At 41.4% G+C, this 23,588-nt stretch overlaps 1 protein-coding gene and 1 long non-coding RNA gene across 3 annotated transcripts in view; one reads left to right on the top strand and one right to left on the bottom strand.

The window, feature by feature from the left end:
• Nucleotides 1–21,784, bottom strand: part of LOC145440810 (uncharacterized) — a 300,641-nt gene extending 278,857 nt beyond the window's left edge. The window contains exons 1-2 of the long non-coding RNA XR_013915624.1: nt 21,534–21,784; nt 6,158–21,265 (exon numbers count right to left, since the gene is read on the bottom strand). This is a non-coding gene — a long non-coding RNA (uncharacterized LOC145440810). The remainder of the gene's footprint in view (nt 1–6,157; nt 21,266–21,533) is intronic.
• LOC145440803 (uncharacterized) overlaps nt 1–23,571 on the top strand; it is a 94,685-nt gene extending 71,114 nt beyond the window's left edge. Inside the window, exons 56-69 of one of the 2 annotated variants that reach the window (XM_080318552.1) lie at nt 31–170; nt 1,248–1,382; nt 7,405–7,583; nt 8,374–8,490; nt 8,547–8,689; nt 9,940–10,090; nt 11,298–11,505; nt 14,662–14,771; nt 15,583–15,800; nt 16,682–16,821; nt 16,876–16,983; nt 17,948–18,083; nt 18,145–18,358; nt 21,849–23,571. In XM_080318552.1, coding sequence (XP_080174678.1) covers nt 31–170; nt 1,248–1,382; nt 7,405–7,583; nt 8,374–8,490; nt 8,547–8,689; nt 9,940–10,090; nt 11,298–11,505; nt 14,662–14,771; nt 15,583–15,800; nt 16,682–16,821; nt 16,876–16,983; nt 17,948–18,083; nt 18,145–18,358; nt 21,849–23,507 — 3,658 coding nt within the window. In that variant the 3' untranslated portion in view covers nt 23,508–23,571. Of the gene's footprint in view, nt 1–30; nt 193–1,247; nt 1,383–7,404; nt 7,584–8,373; nt 8,491–8,546; nt 8,690–9,939; nt 10,091–11,297; nt 11,506–14,661; nt 14,772–15,582; nt 15,801–16,681; nt 16,822–16,875; nt 16,984–17,947; nt 18,084–18,144; nt 18,359–21,848 lie in introns of those variants that run through there. The other variant, XM_080318553.1, reaches the window with a different exon arrangement.
• The last annotated feature ends 17 nt before the right edge of the window (nt 23,572–23,588 follow it).

The raw sequence follows: 23,588 nt of genomic DNA, 5'->3' as shown, positions 1-23,588 counted from the left end.
ATTTCAAAGTATCATTTCTCTTCAAATCAGCTGCCATACGCCGCCTGTGGTGGCGCACAGCACCTCCAGCGGAGGCATCACCCGCAACTCGGTTTATAAGATTCAATGTGATACCGGCTACGAGTTCAGCAAGTATGTCTACAGCAAAAGCTTCCAGTGTCTCAAAACCTGTGAGTTACCACTTTGGTTCTGGTTTGTTTTATTACTGTTTCCATCATTGGCAAACACCATAGCATTACGGTAAAATGAAATGACAGGATAGTGTCGAAACATAGTTTTTGGATTAAGCACATCCACGTGGGCCTTGAATATGTAAATAACAGAAAATATCATAAAAAGGATAGGCAATAATATGATAGTATGGGGCAGTTGTCATGGTCAATGTGTCATGAATTGCTGGCGAAATACTATTCATCAGTCATGGTAAATGATTCCTGATAGAGCGATATGTTTTTTTTAAATTCGTGCCGGCCATAAGGTTATTTGGTTGTACTGTTGCGCTTGTGATTCACAAGGATGCAGTCATTGAATTTTGTTGAGTAGTCACCGCGATGAAACTGGTACAGTTGCTCGGCAATCTACAGCTTCATTATATTTTGTATGTTTAAAACACCACATCTTTTTGAGTACTTAGCAACTTGTCGGTCGCACATCCAGGCCCAATCGGAGCACTAGCAATGATACAGAGGACTTGATATTGTAGGCACGGTCGATAGGACACCAAATCATATTGAATGTTGTAGTCTTTGTGGTGACATAAACGACACATAATTATATTTCCCACGTCTTTCATACTGTCGTGACGCCATAATTAGTGATACTCAAATCACTCGGCCTATTCAGAAGTTATCGTGATCACAATCTACTGAGTCAGCCCTCAGGTCTACCGGACCACGTCCTGACATATCAATCTTGCCTTCCGACACATCCAACCTCTTTTTGTCGCCTGTCCTTTTATGTTATCTTCTTTTATTTCATTCAGTGTGCATGCCTCCTTTTGTACATCGCGCAGGACAGGTGGGTGTCTGATTTCGAAGACTATACTGAGTCGTTTCGACGCGTACCTATGTTTTCATTGTATCGCAGTCTTGTGGTGTATTGAGATGATGAATTGTTAATATTGAATTGAATCCATAACATTTACCCAGTAATTTGCCAATGTCTGATAGCTACGTATCAAATAAATAGTTAGACGCCAGTATATCACTCCGTTTCTCATCTGTAATCCATGTTTCTTTCACTTTCAGCTGCTCACGAAGCGCAATGGGTGCCACCCCTCGACGATTCTGTCCAATGCACACTGCCGCGATGCTCCGCTTTCACCTCAGTTCCCACCGAGCTTCAATTCTTCGATCAGCACGGCGTACGTTACGATCCAAGCCGTACGTAACAATTTTTTGGCGACAGTTTTAAACATGCTATGCGAATTCGCGACCTGCCCCTTTATATACATTGCCAAACTGTAGGAAAAGTTTCTTCCAGATCTGGGAAGAAATAAAATCAGATGTAAGCCGAATCTAAATCTGCAGCCGGTTGTTGGCAACCGAGTAGGACCACTAGAAAAATTTTCAAATTAAATTAGGATCAAACTTAAGGTACCGTACGAAGTTTAGTTCTTTCAAATGAGTTTGCATTTAGAATAACTGAAATCGCAATAACTTCGAAATTGAATTAAGACAGGTCAAGACAGACATTTCATTGTAACTTCGAAGAAAACTATAGTCACCGCAAAATTGGTATTCCGTCTATCAGTCCTGATACTTGAAAAACAGTGCCAGAAACTGTTAAGACTGAGGAAAATTACGATATTATGAATGGCAGTCATTCTACATCACTCGGGCATGGTAACCTATACAAAAGGGACTTGAACCGGATTGAAGTGAAAATGGAACAGTGAACATAATGACTTAGACTTGGACTTGAGTCACAACATGATGTCTCAGACTCGACCCTCTACTACCATACTTGGACTCGGACTTGACTCGCTAGTGAATTGAAAATGACTCGACTGGACTCGAGTCAAAACTATGAAAGTGAGATTGACTTGGTCACGACCCTGGTTCTGATGTAGCGTTTTCAGGAATGCCATACATTAGATTAGAATTGGAGTTGGGGCATGGAAACATTTTGCAAAATACATTAGATTTAGATTCAACTCGAATGTCATTGCTTGCTATGTGAAGCTATGTACAGCTGACAATTGACACTTTGGAATGTCTCAAATCGCTACTTCTACTTCTAATTGATTACAACATGAATATGCAATTGAATAATAATATATACGGTTGCCCGACATATTAGCATGCGACACAATGAAAAACGACAGTTAAGCATGCGACGCTATAGCATGAGGACACATTGGCATGGTAACACATGAGCATAGGGACACATGAGCATGGGGACTAATCAACATGGTTACATATGGGCATGGTAACACGTGAGCATGGGGGCACATAACCATTGGGACACTTCAGCATGTTGAGACTTGTACATGGTGATATATGAGCATGGTTACATATTAGAATGATGACAAATGAGCATGCGGACACTTGCGCATGCGACACTTGCGCAAGAGACATTTGAGCATGCGACACTTGCGCATGCGACATTTGAGCATGCGACACTTGAGCATGCGCCGTTTGAGCATGCGCCATTTCAGCATGCGACATTTGAGCATGTGACATTTGGCATGTGGCACTTGCGCATGCGACATTTGGGCATGCGACACTTGAGCATGCGACACTTGAGCATGTGACACTTGAGCATTTGTCATATATTAGTGTGTAGTTAACTAGTGTCAAAATCATGGATTTATACCAGTCCGAACATAATATATCTCCCCTCCTCCAACCCTAATATCCCCGCTCCCAGCTTTAATACCCATCACCCCAACCCTGATCTTGGGATACCTTAACCCTAACGCAAACCCTAACCCTAACCCTAATCATGGGATACCTTAACCTTAACCCTAACCCTAACCAAATCTAATATCCCCCTCCCAACCCTAATACCCATCACCCCTAACCCTAATATTGGGATACCTTAACCCTAACCCTAACCCTAACCCTAACCAACCCTAATATCCCCCTCCCAACCCTAATACCCATCACCCCCGACCCTAATCTTGGGATACCTTAACCCTAACCCTAACCAACCCTAATATCCATCACCCCCAACCCTAATTTTGGGATACCTTAACCCCAACATGGACCCGAACCCACTTCGAACACTAATGTTTCCCCCTACCCACCCACGGCACTTAAAACTTCCCTATCAAATGAGACCCGCAAAATAAAATAATACCTCCCGTGTCGAAATGCGAATTTGGAATCGCTTTCGTCTCGCAAAAGGATATGTTCTTTTAGTTGGTCTGATACGTGTAAACCAGGGGTCACCAACACGCGGCCCTCGAGGTCATATTTTGCGGCCCGCGACTTGATTTGAAATTTCGGAAGAAAGCTAAGTAAACCATTTTGAAATACTGAAATTGACTACAGTTTCAACACACTGTTGTTGTTGTTTCAAAGTACGGCTATTCTCCGGTGCCCAACATCATTATTCGTCACTAGCTTTGGCTTTGGCGATGTCAACAGCATTCCATCGAGGGAGAATAACCAACTGATATGAATGAGCTGGGCCTATTGCCTTGACGTGCAATGGCCCAGACACTGCCAAGACCGAAACGTTTGGAAAACGGCATGGGGCAGTGGTTCTCAAACTGGGAGGCGGGCCCCTCTTGTGGGGTGTGAAAGCATCTGAAGGGGGCGCGGAGCTGTGGTAAACTGCAAAATTCTTCCGCGCTTCGCGCGATTTACATCAATTTCAAATTTTTTGTATGGTCCGGAATTCATATAATAGAATTCTCTCATCAATTAACAATCACATCCTTCCATGCCATCAAACTATCCGTTGAGATTGCTAGTATTCTGGTTGCATCTTGTGATATGACGGTAAGGGAGCAGCGAGATTTCTCAGGGGCCGTGTATAAAAAAAGTTTAAGAACCACTGGCTTAGGGCTTCCCCGCAAGGTCAAGCTTAACGTGGAGATCGTCTTTCAGCTAGTAACATATCTCGCTAGCCCCAATATCGATTACTTGGTCGCTGAAAAGCGTTTCCAGGTATCGTGCACAGCTCAGAGCTCAAAATAAAATGAACTTGATGATAATGATTTTTGTTGTATTTGTATTCCTTTATTAAAATATTACTTCTTTTGTGGTCACTATGCCCATTGTCTATGTTAGGTAGCACGGCGTTGTACTGACGTTGAGTTTTAAAACGTTGCTGCGTAGTTTATATCGATATTGAATACTTGCGGCCCGCGGCCGCTACGAAATTTGAAAAGTGGCTCGCGACCCATTTTGAGTTGGCGACCCCTGGTGTAAACGATTCCAATATATGTGGAGCAATGACAACCTTTATCGCTTTACCATGATTTTTGGAGCTTTTCAGACAAATCTATATGGTCACATGCTCAAGTGTCGCATGCTCAAGTGTCGCATGCTCAAATGTCGCATACTCAAGTGTAACATGCTCAAGTGTCGCATGCTCAAGTGTCGCATGCTCAAATGTCGCATACTCAAGTGTAAGATGCTCAAGTGTCGCATGCTCAAATGTCGCATACTCAAGTGTAAGATGCTCAAGTGTCGCATGCTCAAATGTCGCATACTCAAGTGTAACATGATCAAGTGTCGCATGCTCAAGTGTCGCATGCTCAAATGTCGCATGTCTATGTTAGGTAGCACGGCGTTGTACTGACGTTGAGTTTTAAAATGTTGCTGCGTAGTTTATATCGATATTGAATACTTGCGGCCCGCGGCCGCTACGAAATTTGAAAAGTGGCCCGCGACCCATTTTGAGTTGGCGACCCCTGGTGTAAACGATTCCAATATATGTGGAGCAATGACAACCTTTATCGCTTTACCATGATTTTTGGAGCTTTTCAGACAAATCTATATGGTCACATGCTCAAGTGTCGCATGCTCAAATGTCGCATACTCAAGTGTAACATGCTCAAGTGTCGCATGCTCAAGTGTCGCATGCTCAAATGTCGCATACTCAAGTGTAACATGATCAAGTGTCGCATGCTCAAGTGTCGCATGCTCAAATGTCGCATACTCAAGTGTAACATGCTCAAGTGTCGCATGCTCAAGTGTCGCTTGCTATTGTGTCGCATGCTAATATGTCTTATTGTCCACAGACCAATATATACATATTGAAATTAACCCGAGTATTTGAAGAGACTCCTGGAGGTATAGATGTTCTGTATACAATTGAATAGTATATTTCTATTGAAATAACCGACAATATAACGCAATGGTTGAGCGTCCGGTTTTTTGATCAGTAGTTGGATCCAAACCAAAGACCTGGTTAGTAGAAATGGTGTGAACGTGAGGTTCACGTTCGCGTTCTGTGTGGGAACCTCGTTCACGTTCACAAACGAACCTTGGTAGGCTCTGCACTGTAAACATTTTTTATATACTACAATTTTCACGTCATTATGGCATCTTTGGTTACAGTTTATTGCATTTCAAGTGCGTCCCACTCTATGCATGGCGCTGCATGCTGGCGCTTATGTTCCCTTGCAAGTCCTCGTCGAAATTGTTGGTGAAGCGACATGAAGATATTGATTTTATGGGATTATTATATCATTTGATTGCCCCCGTTGTTGGCGACGTTTAAAAAGTCAGTATGTACTTCAGCATTGTGGCATTATGTGGCCCGAGTCATCGCTAGGTATTGTGCTGTACATTAATAAATGACAATTCACGGAAATGTAGGGTAGGAATTAGCAATATGGCGTCATGTGACGTCATGAAGTTCACGTTCGCGTTCACGCAGAACCTTTCAAAAAGGTTCACGTTCACACGAACCTGAACCTTTCAGAGGTTCACACCATCCCTACTGATTAGTAAAACTGGTTTCTGTGGCTTCACCACTTAGTAGGGATGGTGTGAACGTGAGGTTCACGTTCGCGTTCTGTGTGTGAACCTCGGAAATTTAGAGGTTCGCGTTCACAACAGAACCTTGGTAGGTTCTGCACTGTGAACCTTTTGGTAAATTGTAATTTTAACTCCATTATAATATCTTTGACTCAAATTTATTGCATTTCAACTGCGGGCCACTCCATGCATGGTGCTGGCAGCATAAAAAAATCAACGCTAAACGAGCATGCGGCATGCACCTCGACAACCTTAAAAGTTTTACTTGCTTTCTTGCAAAAATTTTCTCGGAAAAACCAGCTTTTCGTTTGTGAATATTTAATGACTCTCTGCTGTGAGCTTGACCCGCAATCACACAACATCACGAGCGATATATACGTAATCAACGAATGATGCTTATTCAACCAATCACTGACATTGATATCGTCTTCTGATGTGAAAAATTGAACGGGCGTACGAGGTCAATCTTGACTTCATATCTTTACTGTAGCCTATCATTTAAACCAAATCCGTGCGATTAAGGTGCTTGCTACCTGCTGCATAACTTGTTGTTGTTTGTGGTATCGGTAGCGAGTATAGAGACCCGTTGTACACTCTGCTCAATATAAATGTAGCAATACTCAGACTCCCAACACATTGTCCGGTCTGGCTAAGACCGTGAAGGCGTAAGCTTATATTCCTTGGTAAGTTCTCGTCGAAATTGTTGGCAAAGCGACGGAATGTATTGATTTTATGCAATTATTATATCCTTTGATTACCGCGGTTGATACATTTAGCGACGTTTAAAACGCCAATATGTACTTCAGCATTGTGGCATTATGTGTACCGAGTCTTCGCTAGGTATCGTGTACATTAATATAGGCATTAATATCACTTCATTGGAAGATAGGGTTGGAATTAGCAATATGACGTCACGAGGTTCACGTTCGTGTTCACACAGAACCTTTCAAAAAGGTTCGCGTTCACACGAACCTGAACCTTTCAGAGGTTCACACCATCCCTACCACTTAGCGATCACCATTACCGGGATAGCATGGAGCGGTGGTGCAAGACTGAGAATGCCTTGAAGTTTCCTTGTCCAGCAACATTTACACATCATGCACTCGTGGTGTGAATATGCACAGATCGTGTGTATGTAATATCATGAGTCGGTGCATATTCCGCAAAAAAAATAGCATCAAGGACATAAATCCTTTCTTTGTGTTGAAATGCATGCGAATATTCTCAGCTAACACTCGTCAGGGGTGACTGTCAGAAACTAGTAGAGCATTCAAAAGATTACCGCAGAACACGGTGGTATGATTGTTGGTAGATACAATTCTTTTGAATTCTCTATTAGTCGATTACGATTACCCCAAACAAATATTGGCCGAATCTATTCGGGGTATGATTATATGAATATCAATTGTATATTGAAAACTACAACGGTATCATTGCTGACTACTTTTACCGCCTCTGCGTACAGGTGACAATTGGCACGAGCTGGACTTGTACATCGGCTCGGTCTTGACGATGACTTGCAACGACGGATACTCAGACAGGCTCGGGCCTAGAAAGGTTGAGTGCCTGCCTATCGGCGGTTGGAGACTGGATATTCCCGTCGGTATTGAATGCAATCCCATCACCTGCGACTTGCCAATAGCGGTACGTTCCGTAATGGAGCATTTCTACTTTACAGCTGATATGCGTATGTGTGGTATGTGAAATGGTAAGCTTCATGCTAGATAGGGCGGGGTGTTAACTTGAGGAGGGAGGTACAATTTTGTTTGGTAAAATTTGAAAATGCTATAATTCATAAATGAGAGGGTCCAGCTTCTTAAGAATTGGTATATTGCTCCTTTGTAATTTACTTTCTATGCCTTAGAATTTCCAGCCTCACAGAATAATTCGTTAGGCCCAAATTGGGGCGGGGGGCCTTTCAATTTGACGATTGGCACGGTGGAAGCCTGTCTCTTCCGAGAATGCTTGGTAATCACCAATATTGCTTGATAAAGTATCCGCGGACCTCGAAGTACTTGGTAGAATGCTTGAAATTTACAGATTTCACTCAAATTTGGTTCCATACGAATACAATACGAAGTTTCTACTTTCTACATCTGGCTTCTTGATCGGTAAGTTGTAGGTTCAATCCCCGAACAGGTAAGGCCAAAGACCTTATTGGTTACAAGGGTGTCCGTGGCTTCCATCGCATTTCCGGGATAGCATTGATGAGTGGTGCAAGACTTAAAAAGTCTTACAAGTCATCTTCCTTGTGCAGCGACATATACACATCATGGTATGTGCATGCACAGATGGTGTGTATTGTATGTCTTAAGTCGGTGTGCATGCCGCAAAAGCATCAATGACAAAAATATACAACGTTATAATGTCCTATCAGCGATGGAAAAATTTGTCGGATCTAATTACGACTATCCATTTTCATTGCACAATTTAGATCCCGAATGCAGGACTAGTCAACAAAACAGCGACAAACGTAAGTTTTCCAAACTACGTGCAGTACGAGTGCGATCCGTATTTTTTCTTCGAAGCGCAAAGAGCGGCCACGATATGGGTGAGTCACTCCGAGTGGTTTGCCCCGTAACAAATTCAATAAGTAACGCGTTTCAGCTGTTTTGTAACGAATCCGGGCTTCTCATGCCTGACCCGACTGGTCTGGAATGCGTGCCTGTCAGTTGCGAAAAGACGACTGTGAAAAACGCGAAGCTGCAGCGACTTACGGGGCTCGGTTTTGGAGCGTTTGCCACTTACAGGTTGGTTATTTTTGTGTGTTTCTGCATTATTTCAACACCAGAGGTGGTCAGTAACAAAGTACTCTACTTTTTGAGAGTAATCTGGTAGGTTTTGACAACTTTCAATACCTGCTCAAGCAGTTCTGATTTCCCCCTGCTTTAATTGACAGTTTTCAGTTTTTAAGGCAAAACTAGGCTCAAAATACTTCATTTTTACTCACTCGGTTATGTTTTTGTTGCTACTCCCATTTCTATTTCATAGTTATTCAGGAAAATGTCATTTCTTTTAGGCCTTAGTTTTTGTCTAGTAAAACGTAATTTTTGGATGCGATTCCATGATTTCATCGTTATTATGTCACAGCACTATGGAAAATGTGGAAAGTTCAAATGCGTGCCTTTTCAGTTCCGAAAAGAATATAATTTCAGTTCTAATAGACCACATTAAAAATAATTTGCTATTTAATTGAATAGTATATTGAAGCTCTCTACCTCGAAGAAGCTCTCCAAATTGCTTATTTCTAGATCATACCTATTTCATAGCGCTTTTTGGCCATGCTGATGTGGGTTGATCAAGACTTCACATGACTGTCCTTTCCAATAACGTGTTTGGTTTGCTGTGGTATGAACAATCAAAGTTTTGAAACTTCCACGGTGCGAGCGAAAGTGTCGGGACGATAAATAATTATCCTTGATGATATTAGTCTCAGCAGAAAGAAGAGTCTAATTTCAGCGATTGAAAAAATCGTTTCACCGTTCGAAACATTACAATCAGTTCGGTTTATTAAGAATTTTCATCAATTCAAAACACCACAAGACTGCGATACAATGAAAAGATAGGAAGGTGTCGAAACGACTTGTAGTAGTCTTTAAAATCAGACAACCACCCGGGCCTAGACGATGTAAAGAGGAGGCATGCTCACTGAATGAAAAGTCAAAGAAGATAATAACAAAAAAACAAGCGACAAAATAAGGTGGCATGTGACGGAAGACAAGATCGATATGTCAAGTCGTGGTCCAGTAAAGTTGAGGACTGACTAGTGTTGATTCAGTATTTGTATTTCGACTTGAATGTGGACATGCTCGATGACTGTCAAGTTTCCGGCGAGATACTGTTCCACAAATAAGGTCCGGCATATTTGATAGAGCGGTGATCTTTAATCGATGAAATTTTCGGGGTAATGACCGCAATGGAACTGATACATCAACACTCCATTTGGATTCGAGTACCAGAATCTTTTTTGCTTGCCAACAGTCAGACCGTGTTTCCGTAGATGCGACACGGACATGCGATTTCCCTCGGACCGCGAATATCAAACCTTCGACTGCAAGGCCGACGGCAATTGGTATCCGAATATCACCGAGAATTACTGCGACAGCGATGTTTGTCGGACGCCCACGTTGAGCAGGGTCGTTTTCGAAACAGTAAGTCACCTGTTTTGGTTTGAAAAGTTCAACTGTGTACCTTTAATGTGACTACAACCAATATAATACCAGTTCTACATCACAATGTAGATAATTTGGTATTATTTTGATCATACCTATTTCATTCCACTTTGTGACAATGCTGTAGGTTGGCATAACTCATTACTGCGTTTCATATGCTGCGATGTCACCAATCGAGGTGGAAATTAGTGGCAAAACTATGACTCGCGTTGATAAATTCTCTGTTAGTGGCACGGAAGCGTATAATTTCAGTACTTGAAAAAATCATCTGTCGCTACTCAACTCACTTTAAGTATTGACTCGACTTGTGCTCAAGTCATTGCGCATGACTCAACTGAGCTCTATGTGTGAAGATATCCTGTATGTCTTGGCTCAAGTCATGTGTATAATCTACTGCAATGAATATATTCCTGAAAGCAATATTCCAGATTAGTACTGTCAGTCACATATTCAAGTATTAGTGTGTATTAATAAACAAAAAAAGCAAGCTTTTTGAGATTTTATGTATCAGGGGTGGGTAACCCGTGGACCGCAAGAAGGATTTGAATGGCTCGCGAGGTGATTTTCGAAATTAGTTATATTCTCAAAAGTTGAATTGCCAGGTAATTTATTGTGAACTTGCAAGACCAACAGAAAATTTGACAAGCCAGACTGCCAAATTGGGGATGTCGGTAAGAAAAATATCGGTTTCGACTCATTTGCATTGCCGGGGGCCAGCCAAATTTTCGTATATCTTCGTGTATTACATCAAGTGGAATGTCTCGCGGCAGATTTATTTAACATGAAATTTTTGTGTTATCAATTTTGATGCGTAATAAGATAAGTCTCTTTGTTACCGTTACCTAATCTAGCTAGCTCCTATCGGACGACTAAAAAATGCCATCAACAGTCATGTGGCCGGCGCGATGGTTTATTAATTGAATGTGGCCCTTTTGCTAAAAAGATTGGCCACCCCGTGCATATAATAAAAAAAAAATTGGATTATAAATTACTTTGAAAAATTTAAGGTTGTTCACTCCAGTTCGGATAAATGGATGGAAAATCTGCCCTTGGAAATCACTGTAAACATGGCGTCGTTTTAAATACTGACACAGATAGACGTTATTGCTCATTAAATGCCGACCAATTGCAGAATTAAATGCTGTGACTCGAATATGCGAACGTCCCGAATGTCTTGTTTTATAAGGACTCAGCCGAATATGGGGAGAGTATCGAATCCAAGTGTGTTTCGGGGTATCATCTGATCGACTACGAGAGCGCGCCCGTGAGATACGTGATATGCGGCGGTCGGGGACTTTTTAAGCCAGACCCGATGCGACTGACGTGCAAGCGAGTGCAGTGTCCGGCGATTTCTGCGCCCGAAAATGCCACCGTATCTACGAATGACTACTATGGTGAGTCGGAAGTCGTCTTTATAATGAGTGAATTGCAGTTTTTATCCAAGGTGATCAGTAGGGCGATTTTTTTTTACCCAAATTACGAAAAATTTTGACCTAAAAAATCAACATTTTGACTTTTTTGACATTAAAAAACTAAATTTTGACCAAATTTTGACCTCGCGTATGCAAATTTGGTGTCTCCCAACAAAATCTTAGAATTGTACTACTTATCTTCATTTCTAGTTGGAACTGTCTGTCATTACAAAGTAGTAAGGCCTGAGCTAACCTTTTTGACTTGAAAACTGACAAATTTTTACCTGAAAAAACTTTATTTCAACTAAATCTGGACCTATGGAGATTTCCAGTAGCCTACATCACGCATTATGGGAGAGCTAATTAAAATTTGTTGTAGCACAACGAAAGATACTTTCCTACATTCTCGGGTAGAAAGTGTCTGTCCTTGCCAAGTAGCTTGCCAAGAATGGAAAAATAACGTTCAAAAACCTATGCTCGTTGCCCACGCAGACTTGCTTCAGTTAGGATATTGCGGTACGTTGAGCATAACACCATGCCAACCTATTTGTTTGATTTGGCCGTTTATGATTCACAATGAGCAGAAAATGGGCCGTATACAACGGTGGACCTATTAATTGGGCGACAAGCTCTAAAATATCAATGAACGAAATGCAGGTCGCAAAAACATTTTGACTTTAGAAACAATTTTGACATTCGAAGTTACATGAAATGTCCGTCTTGGCCGTCCTAGTCTCAAGTCATGCACAATGACTCGAGTACAAATCGAGTCGATACAAAAATTGTCTCGAGTCGAGTCATTTTTCGCATTTGAAAAAAATGACTGGAGTCATTACAATCCTGGCCGACCTACTTCCATTATTCACTCAAGCGGTTATGTATTTAGACCGCTTCTCCTTATACTTGACAGTCCTCAGTTTATTCGACAAAATTAGGCTTCGAATGCCTAATTTTTTGCTTTCTTGAAATAGCCACTACTGCCTTTAATTGTGTAAAAATTCACAACATTTCTTCTACTTACCAACGATGAATACTCTGGTAGGCGAGTAACCGCGAGTTAGCATACCACCAACATTGACAGTAGAGGCCCTTGTTTGAGTCTTGGCAATAGCAAGTTCTGTAGCGTCTGAGGTTTATATCAAATTTACATCCTCTACGTCTCTGTTCTGGACTAAAAAGCCCAGAGAAATAGCAAGGACCGATCCGATGAAGAGACTGAAAATAGCGGGTAATCCTAAAAAAGATAAAGATGAAACAGTGGCATTAGGCAGAGGGGCGATGCCAGATTATCGCGTTATACATTGTGCGTCTTGAGCGGGTAAAAATAATAGAACCACTGATCCTGTCACATTCATAATTTACATAAATTTCGTTGCACGTTGACCTTGTTTACCACAATATCTTGCAGCACCCTTGAGCAGTTAAATCAGCACACTAGTGTGCCGCGGCACGCCAGCTGAAAGCCACTGGACTAATTGGTTGAAGACAATTTGATAAAAAGTTATATGTAATTTTATTTCTATCACCGTGTCGACGAATCCATTTTGTTCATATTGAATTCTGGCACTAAAAATCCATGAATTTTTCATGTTTTCCTGCAATGGACCGTCAGATTATATTTTAATCTGCCCAAGACACACACACAATGTACAATGCGATATACAAGACACACAATGCGATGTAATGAACAGATAGGGGGATGCCGAACGACCAACCAGTTGCGGTCTCTTGAACTGGCGTTTACCTCGACCTAGTGCTCAATGTCACAGTCTTCTTTGATGTTATTCTTTTTTTGTCGGTCCTTTCTAGGAGCTATTTTTTGATCGTTTCCTTCTTTATCAGGTTTTTTTTTTGGGCGGGGGGGCTTTCTTGTCGCCGTAAAAACAGCGACACGGGGGACGAGAATCCCAGAATAACCTCCAACGGCGAGAATTGAACCCTATCTCCCCCTCACAATATACCTCAACTGCTCTACACAGCAGAAATTCCAATTCCAATTCAGCGTTAACGAACAGGATAATTCACTTCATTTAGAGCAGAGGTCTCAAACACGCGGCCCGCCAGAGCATTTCGTGCGGCCCGCGACAACATTTTACATTTTTAATAATTTTACAATAAAGAAGTGCCACATGTAATATTTTAAGTAAAAATTCCCTCTCAAATTGCTCCGAAAGCCTGAAACTATTCATCAAACTTCACTATCCGCGACCATGCTGTTGAATATTCACTCTTTCGCCACGTTTCCAATTCATGATGGTAAACCCATTATGATTAGACGATTCGTGGGACTATATGCTTAGACGATTTTTGAATGAAATTTGTGAGTTAGACTTGGACGCGATCTTTATTAGAATTACTCGGACTCGGGTTGACTCGATGGTCAAATGAAAATGACCCGAGTGGACTCGAAGTGACTCGGAAGGCCGTGAATTGGTTAAAACCATGGACTCAACAAACTATTCGCGTATCATGGGAACAGTATAATATATCAGAAGGTCACAGCTGGGTATTTCTCTAACTAAGCGAGTAGTTACGGCAACCATTGGCAATCCGTTATTTACATCTTGGGTCGCTAAACCATGTTATTAGGCCACTTAAAGGTACCGAGTACCGTAGTGGTTCGCTTCAACGATGTCACAACAATGGGTTGTTCGGCTTTCCGACATTTCTATCACTATGAAACCTTCATTATAATATTTATATTGTTATTTTTATGATCCAATATTCGAAGGTATTTGACCATGAGCTTGTACAACAAGACTTGTATTCAAATAGTTATAATTGTGATGATTTTTTTCATGCTGGGCCTAAATTGATACAAAATTGAATCACATTTTTATGATGTGTGTTGAATGACAATGACAATGACAATTTCATCCCGTCAAATAAGGCCTACTTCGAAAGACATGGAATATATACCGCTATTAATGCTGCGGCCCGCGGCGTCGCCAAAACTGGAAAATTGGCCCGCGAGCACATTTGAGTTTGAGACCTCTGATTTAGAGTCTTTGGATTTCTATGTTTTAATGCGAATTTCCAAATACAACCTACTTCGTTAGGTTATGTTTTGCTGCCATGGGCAGTGATACGTCATACCGTGATGTCAAAACACCCACGTGAAGTTCTTCTTTTTCGAAGGTGCGGTTGCTGTGTTGAAATGCTACGATGGTTACGTGAATTCGGAGGGAGATACGTACGTAACTTCTACCTGTCTGGAAGGCGGATGGTGGTCAATTGATCTCAGCCAGGTTCGCGAGACCTCTGCTTGTACAACCTACCAATCTAGTTGACGTTCAACCAACTACCGGTTTTTTGAATAGTTCTAGTTCTAGTTGCTCATTTTAAAAATAAACTAGAAAAAGGCGTGTCATCGCGTGGCCTGAATCGTGATTCCGGTGTTCTGCTGTGTGATGTTCATACAGCCATTGCTAGATCAGAGTCATCACCACTTGCAATGGCACAGCCAAGGGATTGGATTTCGGGATCGAAACCTATCCCATTTAAAACTCAAAACACAATTCCTTTGAAAAGCCGACCCGATCTTTCTTCGTAATTTAATCTCGTTGTGTTTTAGTTAGTTAGTTGCGGCTTTTTGAAGGTCCTTAGTACTAGTTGCGAGTTTTGAAAAGTGTGTGATTCTGATTCTAGCAATACTTGCAAGTTTTGAAAAGTCAGTAGCCTTGTTCTAGTTGTGCATTTTGGCATTTTGAAAAGCCAATAGTTTGTAAAAGTCTGGTGCGACCAGTTTTCAATGTTGCAATGGTTGCCGAGAATTTTCTTATAGAAAGTGTTCATTATTTTCAGACTTGTCTGTAGAGTTATGTATCAAAACTATAATCTTCATTGATATGTTAAATCGTATTAGCATGTGGTGTGTAATTTCAGTATTCGACAAATCATCTCACACTACTCGAATCATTGTGGCCAGCCCGACCTCTAACGTTTTGACGACTTTAACCACCTTCTGTGACATAGCCTTTCTTGTTTACAATCCAATGTATTTTTTTGGTGTCAGTAAGACCCCGCAAAAGAGATATCATCGTTGTGTTTTATTGGCAGCGGAAGTACGCTTGTACGCCTGGTGAATGCCCCGATTACCCAGAAGTGAAGAACGCAGTTCGTATCGGCGCCGGGAGACAATATCGGGCTCGGTTTAGAATGGTTTGCAAGGATGGCTATCATATGGCTGGTGCCTCTCGTAGTACGGATGACTCGATTGCTGTGACGTGCTCCAAAGATTTAGAATGGGATACGCCCGCAGCAGTAACTTGTGAACGGTGAGCAATGTCTGATTTCGGGTGTTGGTGGCCAAACATTCATTGTTGGTACTCAAGTAGAAATTAAGGGAGTGATTTTTAAGTAAGTTTAAAGTAAGTGTATTGGAAAACTGAAAGTCTTAAATAATACTCACTTGATTAAGCAGTGCTAAAGCTACTTAATTACTCCAAAAAATCAACTACTTTCTGGCTGGCCCACTTTTTGCAGATGGAGAATGACTAGAGGCTATCCTGATTACTGTGTGGCTAATTTTGTGAAACTTACCAAGATTATTCAAGCTGAACCCTGGCATGCAGGATTTTCTGTCCAATCTTACATAGTCATTAGGGCCGTTCAAAAATAACTATTTTTTTCCATCAAATTTTTCTGGCCACTTGATAAAATTGTTGCCAAAAAAACGCTGCACACAAAATTTGGCTCCGTTCCGACCAGTAGAAGCCTTGCTATGAGAGGAGAAAATTTAGGATTTATTAAACACAAAGAAAAATAAATATTTGTTAATTTTGCCGGCTACGCCATGAAATTATTAGGTTCTCAAAAAAACTATGTATAGCAAATTTGCCTCAATTCCAACTCGAAAAAATAGTATTTACGGTGAGTAGTAGGCTACTACAAATAATAATTAAAGAATTTTCCACCGTAAATACTATTTTTTCAAATCCAAAATTTTCTACTCAACGAATTCGCAGCTTCCGGTTGGAATTGCGCCAAATGTTTTTAGACATTCTATCAATTTCATAGAGTAGACAGTTAAATTTGAAAAAAACGATATTTTTGAACCCATGGACGAGTCACTGATCTAGAAGGTTGAAGAAATATTTGTCTGTATCTGAACCGCTGTGGAAGAAACAATCTATAGTGTTAAAAAATGTTTTTCAAGGATATCCTGTCCGAATTTGCGGCCTGTGAATTTCGCGAGACTATTCGGCGACGGCAAATATTCCGGCGACACTTACACCTACGTCTGCAAGCCCATGTCGTGGATAGCGGAGATGCAAGACGGCGAGTACAAGATTACAGGTGCCTTTCACCGTTAACCTCTCGACTGTCTGTCGTTTACCTTCGATATTTCAGGCCGCAAGGAATTTTTAACTACGTGCGGTAACGGCGGTAATTGGGAGCCAGCTGTCAACTTCCAGTGCTTGAATTTGTTTGAGGCTGAAAGGGCCGTGATGGGAAGAGGTGTGCGTAGTCGGCTGCTTTGTAATCCTAGTAGAGGTTAACAAATGAATCACTCACCATCGAGTGTACAGCCTTGTAGACAAGCGGGTCAGATATAGATATAGATATAGATAGATAGGATAGAGGACAGTTATATTTACCAGCGTTTGGTAAGCTCAACCAGTCCGAACAATCAAGACTGATGAATAAATTATCTTAAATGTTTCAGTCCAGTTAACTTGCTGTGAAATTGAGACATTAGCATTTATGGTGAATTATGCGAATGGAATCCAATAATTAAATGTTCGATGGTGATGACGCTGTCCATTTTCAGTGAAACTGAGAGGTTTGGGATGTGAAGTAGAATATTTGACTAAAATTGACTCGAAAATCCGACTCACTTGAGTCATGAGTCATTTACACTGCCTATATGTTGAGTCCGAGTCATTCGAAAAATGTGACTCGAATCTTCCTGACTCTACCCCTGACAACTAAGAAGTAGATTACAAAGCTACATCTAGGTGCAAGTTAGGAAGCTTTTGTCTCACTATTAAAATATGTGTGCCATCTTGCTGGGTTGCTGTGACTATTTAGAATTAAAATAATAATATCCGTGTAAGAGAGAGAGAGAGAGAGAGATGGTGGCACAGAAAATATGCATGCACGGTATTCTGTAACAGATAGGAATGATCGATACGACAGTGAAGGTCAACTGGTCTGATCACACCAGCATCAAACAGGTGCACCTGACTCTATACAGGCTGGCTGTAAAAAATGTTGGTTTAAAAAGGAAAATAAAAAATAAAAAAAGTAAAGAATCTTTTAGAAAAAAATGAATAATTTGATCAGTATCTGTTGATTGGTTGATCGGAATTTCGATAAAATAACGTCATAAATCGCTTTACGCTGGTAACAAGAGATCCACGTCGATCCTGAGCGAGTTGACTTTGCTGGATATGTTATACGCTATTTTTTTTTTTGGCAGCCGCAAAAATCTCAAACTCCGTAACGCTGGAACAATTGCAGCGACACTGGATTAAATTTCAGCCCGGCACGATGACCATAGCGGACAGCGGATATTCAAAGTCCACCACCTCTGATTCTCTAAGCTACAATATCGAGTAAGGCGTATCTATTTGCCATTAACGGTAGGTGGTTTGAGTGTCATCACATCTCTTACAGAGCAATATGGGATTCAAACCCGCTAACATACTGGGTGTCTTCTGAGACTTACTCGGTCGACGATGGTTGGGGTGTGGACATTTATTTCGGAAAGCCGATTTTGGTACACGGATTTATGTTGATGGGATTGGACGATTCCAAGTCTGGTGTCGCTAACGTCTCACTGATCTACGCAGACTCGAAAAACGCAGTCTCGCGGAAGGGTCCTTTCCAGGTATGTGTGGCATTTTCACCCCTTGTCTTTTATGTTACTTTTCATTCCGTATGCTACGAGACCGTAACTGACGTAGACCAGACAACCGATTGGGGGGGGGGGGCGTGGCAAACTTGAAGAGGGGCCCAAAAGTATTTCGTAAATCAACATAGTTGCTGACGATTAGCGCTGAATAGTGACAACCGAAAATATTCAGGCTCATTTCAATACGGATATGCTGTCCAGTTGTATATTGAAGTTCTGCATCTCCACGAAGCTGAAGCTCTTCAGATCAATATATCAAGTTGAATATTCAGGCTGATTATAATTGATTGACCCTCAGGTTTATTCGGCTTAAAAATTGTACTCACACTTCGCTCGATTTAATGTCACTAACGATGCGGTATAAGGGATAAATTTTAAATGATTTTAACGGTATGTGCATTGCGCAATTATTTAAAAAACTATACCCTTAACGTCGCTTAAGGACTCAGAGGTGGTCAAAGTAGTCAAGAAAGCTACTCAAGTAGAAGTAGAAGTAGCGACGAAAAAAATCTACTCGAGTACGAGTAGAAGTACTTCTTCCATAAGCAACCTGAAACTACTTGAAGTAGAAGTAGAATTGACTTACTTTAAAAGTACTTAAGTAAGTAAGTAGTTGTGAAAACGATCCTAATTTGTTCACATGGATTGTGAAAAGGTGCAAATTGAGCTATGCGAAAGTTGACGAGCTAGATTCATATTGATGCATACCAACAGGTATCCAATTTTCGATAGCATAAGCATTCATTCCCATCATGATAGTATTGATATGGAAATGCGATACTAATCCTGTGTTTTCTCGAACAGCATGTTTTAGAAAATAGCATGGTATGGCGCCATCCCCCATATTATAAGGCCCGTAGTTTAGTCGAAGAGCAATAAGGATAAGTTATATAGGATATGGTGTAAACACTTTGCGCGATTAGTAAACGTTAATAAAAAATATGGTGGACCGTAAAATGCCATATTGTGTAGCTTTAATTCCGGAAATTAAAGGCATTACTACACATGCTTTTATACTTCAACATGTATGTTATCCAAAGAACTGATATTAATTATAACTCAAAGTATAGTCTATGATACTGGGAATTAAGAGTGAATTATAAATACTACTTCTAAAAGTGGAACATGTATTTCATGCCTTTAGTCCAGAAGGTTTCAAAGGTGGTATGCTAAAACAGCTCTTAAACTAAAAAAAAAAATCATAATCCACTTTTCCAGATTAGGACACGCCATGGACTTGCCAGATTACGATATGACAAGTAAATGCTAGATTGCGAAACATCAGTTTCAAACGTTATGATGAGCCATATATACTGTGATGAATTATTTCATATGGGCGAAGGGCGACAATATGGAGTAAACGGAAGCCTAAATTATACTCACCGATACTTTCGTGAAATCATACTGGTCACTCCGTATCCACTGCGCACTAAGCGCCACGAAAATTCTTGGCTTTACTCAACTTTTATGAAAATTAAATGTTGATACTCCGTGAGAACAGCCACGAAATTTCTCAGGCTATTTTCCTGATTGGGAGATTGAACTACTTCTACTTCACAAACTGAAAATAGCGAAAAGTAAGTAAGTAGATCACAAAATAATATCAAGTAGAAGTACAAGTAGCGAAAATCAGATCTACTTGAGTAAGTACCACAAGTAGAGGAAAACTACTTGAGTACTTCGAAAAAGTAGAAGTACTTCGTTACTGACCACCTCTGCTTAAGGTGATTCAGTCTTTGGGACTGCAGCCTGCAGATATTGGGCTAATAGGCATTTGCATTTTGGTGGATGAATATTCGTTGCCGTGTGGCTTAATCATGGTTTTAGATGTAAAATAATGGGCTCTAAATTGAAAATATACAATTACCTGCCCTAAATTTTCGAAGTCATCAGCTCCGCCACTAAGTCTGAATTATTAAGATTATTTATTATCGATATGTGCAAGTATCAATATTATTGAAAACATGCATTGTTAACTTTAAAAGTCTTGATAAGTAAGTGGAATTTGTGTCCCGTAGCACTATAGTAGGCTCGTAATGGAAACAGTATGCTTTTTGGAGTGGTATATATACAGGGCAGTGAATAAATGGCGCGTCGCGGAAAGCGGTGTCTTGGAGGGCGATGAAATAAACCGAAGTTGGGTTGAACACACTATGGGGGCCCAAGGCCTGAGTTTTAGGGGGCTGACATCATTTCGGTGCTGAGTGTGCAACTGTGCATGTGCAATGTGCATGCATCGTATTTACATCAAGGCCGTGTCTAATTAATACTATCTTCTATCTTTCATTGTGTCGAAATCTTGTGGTGTTTTCAACTTATGAAATTATTAACTCTTTCGACGCCGCGTATCCCCATATGTTCGCTAGAGATTGTCTTCAAAACGCCGCGTATCCCCATATGTTCACTAAATCGAGAGAGCGTATTTTTGTCTCGAAAATCTGACATGCCGTTTTGCGTCCTTGGCAGTCGGGGCATTGTGCGGTAATGAATTCAAAATTCAAGACTTGCTACTAAGAGGCAATTTCGCTGGATTACCTGTACGGAATAGTAACTTTATTTGATATATATTTCCACGACGGTAATGATTTTCAACAGATGCCAATACCTAAAGACATTTTACATCATTATCACCAATCTTTAGCGACACATCGCGCGTTAAGTTAATATACGGATCTACTGAAGCCACCACGTCAGTACATGTACTGCGAAAACACAGACTTCACACCAATATATACGTATTTATTGAAGTTTTTCAAACGTCAAATTGCATCGGGAGATGACGAGGACTCAACGGAGACAAATAATGATGTTTTTGTGCAGATCGTTGCTTGTAATCGTACACAAATTGGCCCCGCCGGTATGTTACTGCGCCTGAAAAACAAACTTGAGTACCGGTACTAGCAGAAGTCAAATTTTCGAGCCATTATTGTGGATTTCACGTCACAATGATAACCTTGAAGCATCGACGGCCGAAGATCATGTCGGCAGCAGTATTTCACGACGGTTCTGAACCTCCGCATTGCCATTGAAAAGGAATTAACGATTTAAGGATAATACATTATCAATATATAATATAATAAGAACATTCTTTGAAATTTACAACGTCACAGCTAATCTATAAGTACCATAGAAACACCAACAAAATCCATACCTTGGCAGCAGCGCGCCTGAAATCAGCCAAACTTCAGTTCGTACCATAGCCTGTCCTAGCAAAACGACAGGATCAATCAAGGCACGTTACGCATCATTAGATAGATATCGTTCGCGGCTACAATACGGACGTAGGTACGTCTCGGTAGCTAAGGTAGCGACGAAGTTACGATCGGTTGAAATTGGGGTTATTTGGTGAAAATCGCGGCGTTTTGAAGACAATCGTCAAATTTAGCTCGGCGTCGAAAGAGTTAATAAACTTGTGATGATAATGATGTAAGATAGGATTGTTCAGGCGTTTCGTTTGACTTTTCAGGTGTATGGCACGGGCGTTTTGACCGGGACCGTGGTAAGCAATTTCCCGTTGCAATTCAGCAGCGTCGCCAACTGTTTCGTGTACGAGGAGGGCCTGGACGCCGAGATACTATGGCTCCACATGATTTTACGCCCGCTCAACGAAAAAACACCGGTTAAAATGCGGGAGATCGGATTTTTCGCTTCTGAATTGCAGTATTTGTCAGAAGCCCCCGACTACGATCCCACACCACTTTATTTTTACATCATCCTTCTAGTTTTAACTTTGATCTTAACTCCGGTGCTGTACCTAGTCGACTATAAGTACTCGAAAGTTCGAATCAGTTACGGCTGTTGCGGTGTGAAACGGCCGTGTAACGTAGTACAATTTTCAGTATCTTTCGACCAAGACACGAAGTGTCAGTTGGTTATTCAAATGCTTGGTACTCGCGGCGAAGGCCCTGTTGCTTGGATAGATAGTTTGAAAGCTACCACGAACGGAAGGAATAATATTCACTCTCTTCACGTGCCTGGTAATGTCAGCGACATCGGTGTGATTACTAAAATTCGGATTATGGCTTGGAAAGACGCTAGCAAACAAGATATCGGACAGCAGGACGCAGGTGTGGTGTATTTCAAAGGAATAACTGTCACCAATACAAAGCGTAGCGATATGCGACTGTTGTGTGAGGATGTTGAAGTTTTGGTGCCATTTTTCGAACCGTCGGAGATATCTTTGTGGGATTGTGGCCGCAGCCGGAGCGGATTGATATTTTCGCGCGTTGGCGACATCTTGCGTAGCAACCTGTTGTTCTCATTACTTTTCCCGCCAAATTCGCGCTCGCCTCAAAGAGCTGAACGATTCCTCTGTCTATCTCTAATGTGCGCAAGCGGAAGCGCTTTTGCATTACTCTTTGCTGGCTTTTTTACAACGCTTTTCGGCAGAAGTGTAGCGCCTGTTTGGGACAATAATGTGTTGAATTGCTTTTTCGGCGCGTTGGTCGTGTCACCCTTGCCTACCGTGTTGCGGTTTTTGTACGCTACGAAGCGGGAAAGTAGGGCTTCCGGTGTCCGCGGAGCGCGGAATACTTTCAATGTGCAGTCTGTTATGAAAGTGTTTTTGGGCCTTCTCGAGGTGCGAGACGCGGCCACCTCCATAACAGCTGTTGAGATTAGCGACAAAGCCGCGGTATTTTCAAATAAAAAGATGCGCAGGTCTCTGAGCTGCGGTTCGCTGTGTAGCGCGAAACACAGCCGCACTGTTCCAAACACAATTTATCAAAGTTCGTTACCGGTTCGGCTATCTCTGAGCTGCCAGTCGTTGACGAACGCGCGAAGCGCGCCTCGATCAAACAGAACGTTAATGTTTCCGTCTGCCAGTCCAAACAAATCCCGGGGAAAAAGCGGCAAGCGCTTGGTGACTCGGTATTATACCGACGTCCTGCAGTTGAATCGAGTGCGTTCCCATCATCGCAAAACTATGTTTCATATTCTCGTGTCGCCCGTGTTATTCTTTTTTATCGCCGCCTCGAGCTCTTTCGCTATCGCGCAATTTGCGCAACTCGATCGGCATATGGTGGATGTTACGTCGGTGCTGTTTTACTCCGTTTTATTCACGATTCTGCTGTCTCTCCACGTTGACATGATTTTCGCGGTGGCTTTATTTAAAGAGAGTTCTTAATTGTGTGGTTATGTTTATACATTTACAGCATGTGCGTTAATAAATTGTTTATTTGTTTATTGAACTCATCATCTTTCGAAC

The sequence above is a fragment of the Botryllus schlosseri genome, chromosome 6, assembly GCF_051294905.1.
Source record: "Botryllus schlosseri isolate E-star chromosome 6, Bs_hap1, whole genome shotgun sequence".
Lineage (NCBI taxonomy): Eukaryota > Metazoa > Chordata > Ascidiacea > Stolidobranchia > Styelidae > Botryllus > Botryllus schlosseri.
Note: the sequence above shows the minus strand (reverse complement) of the source record. Positions and strands in the feature narration are given on the sequence as shown.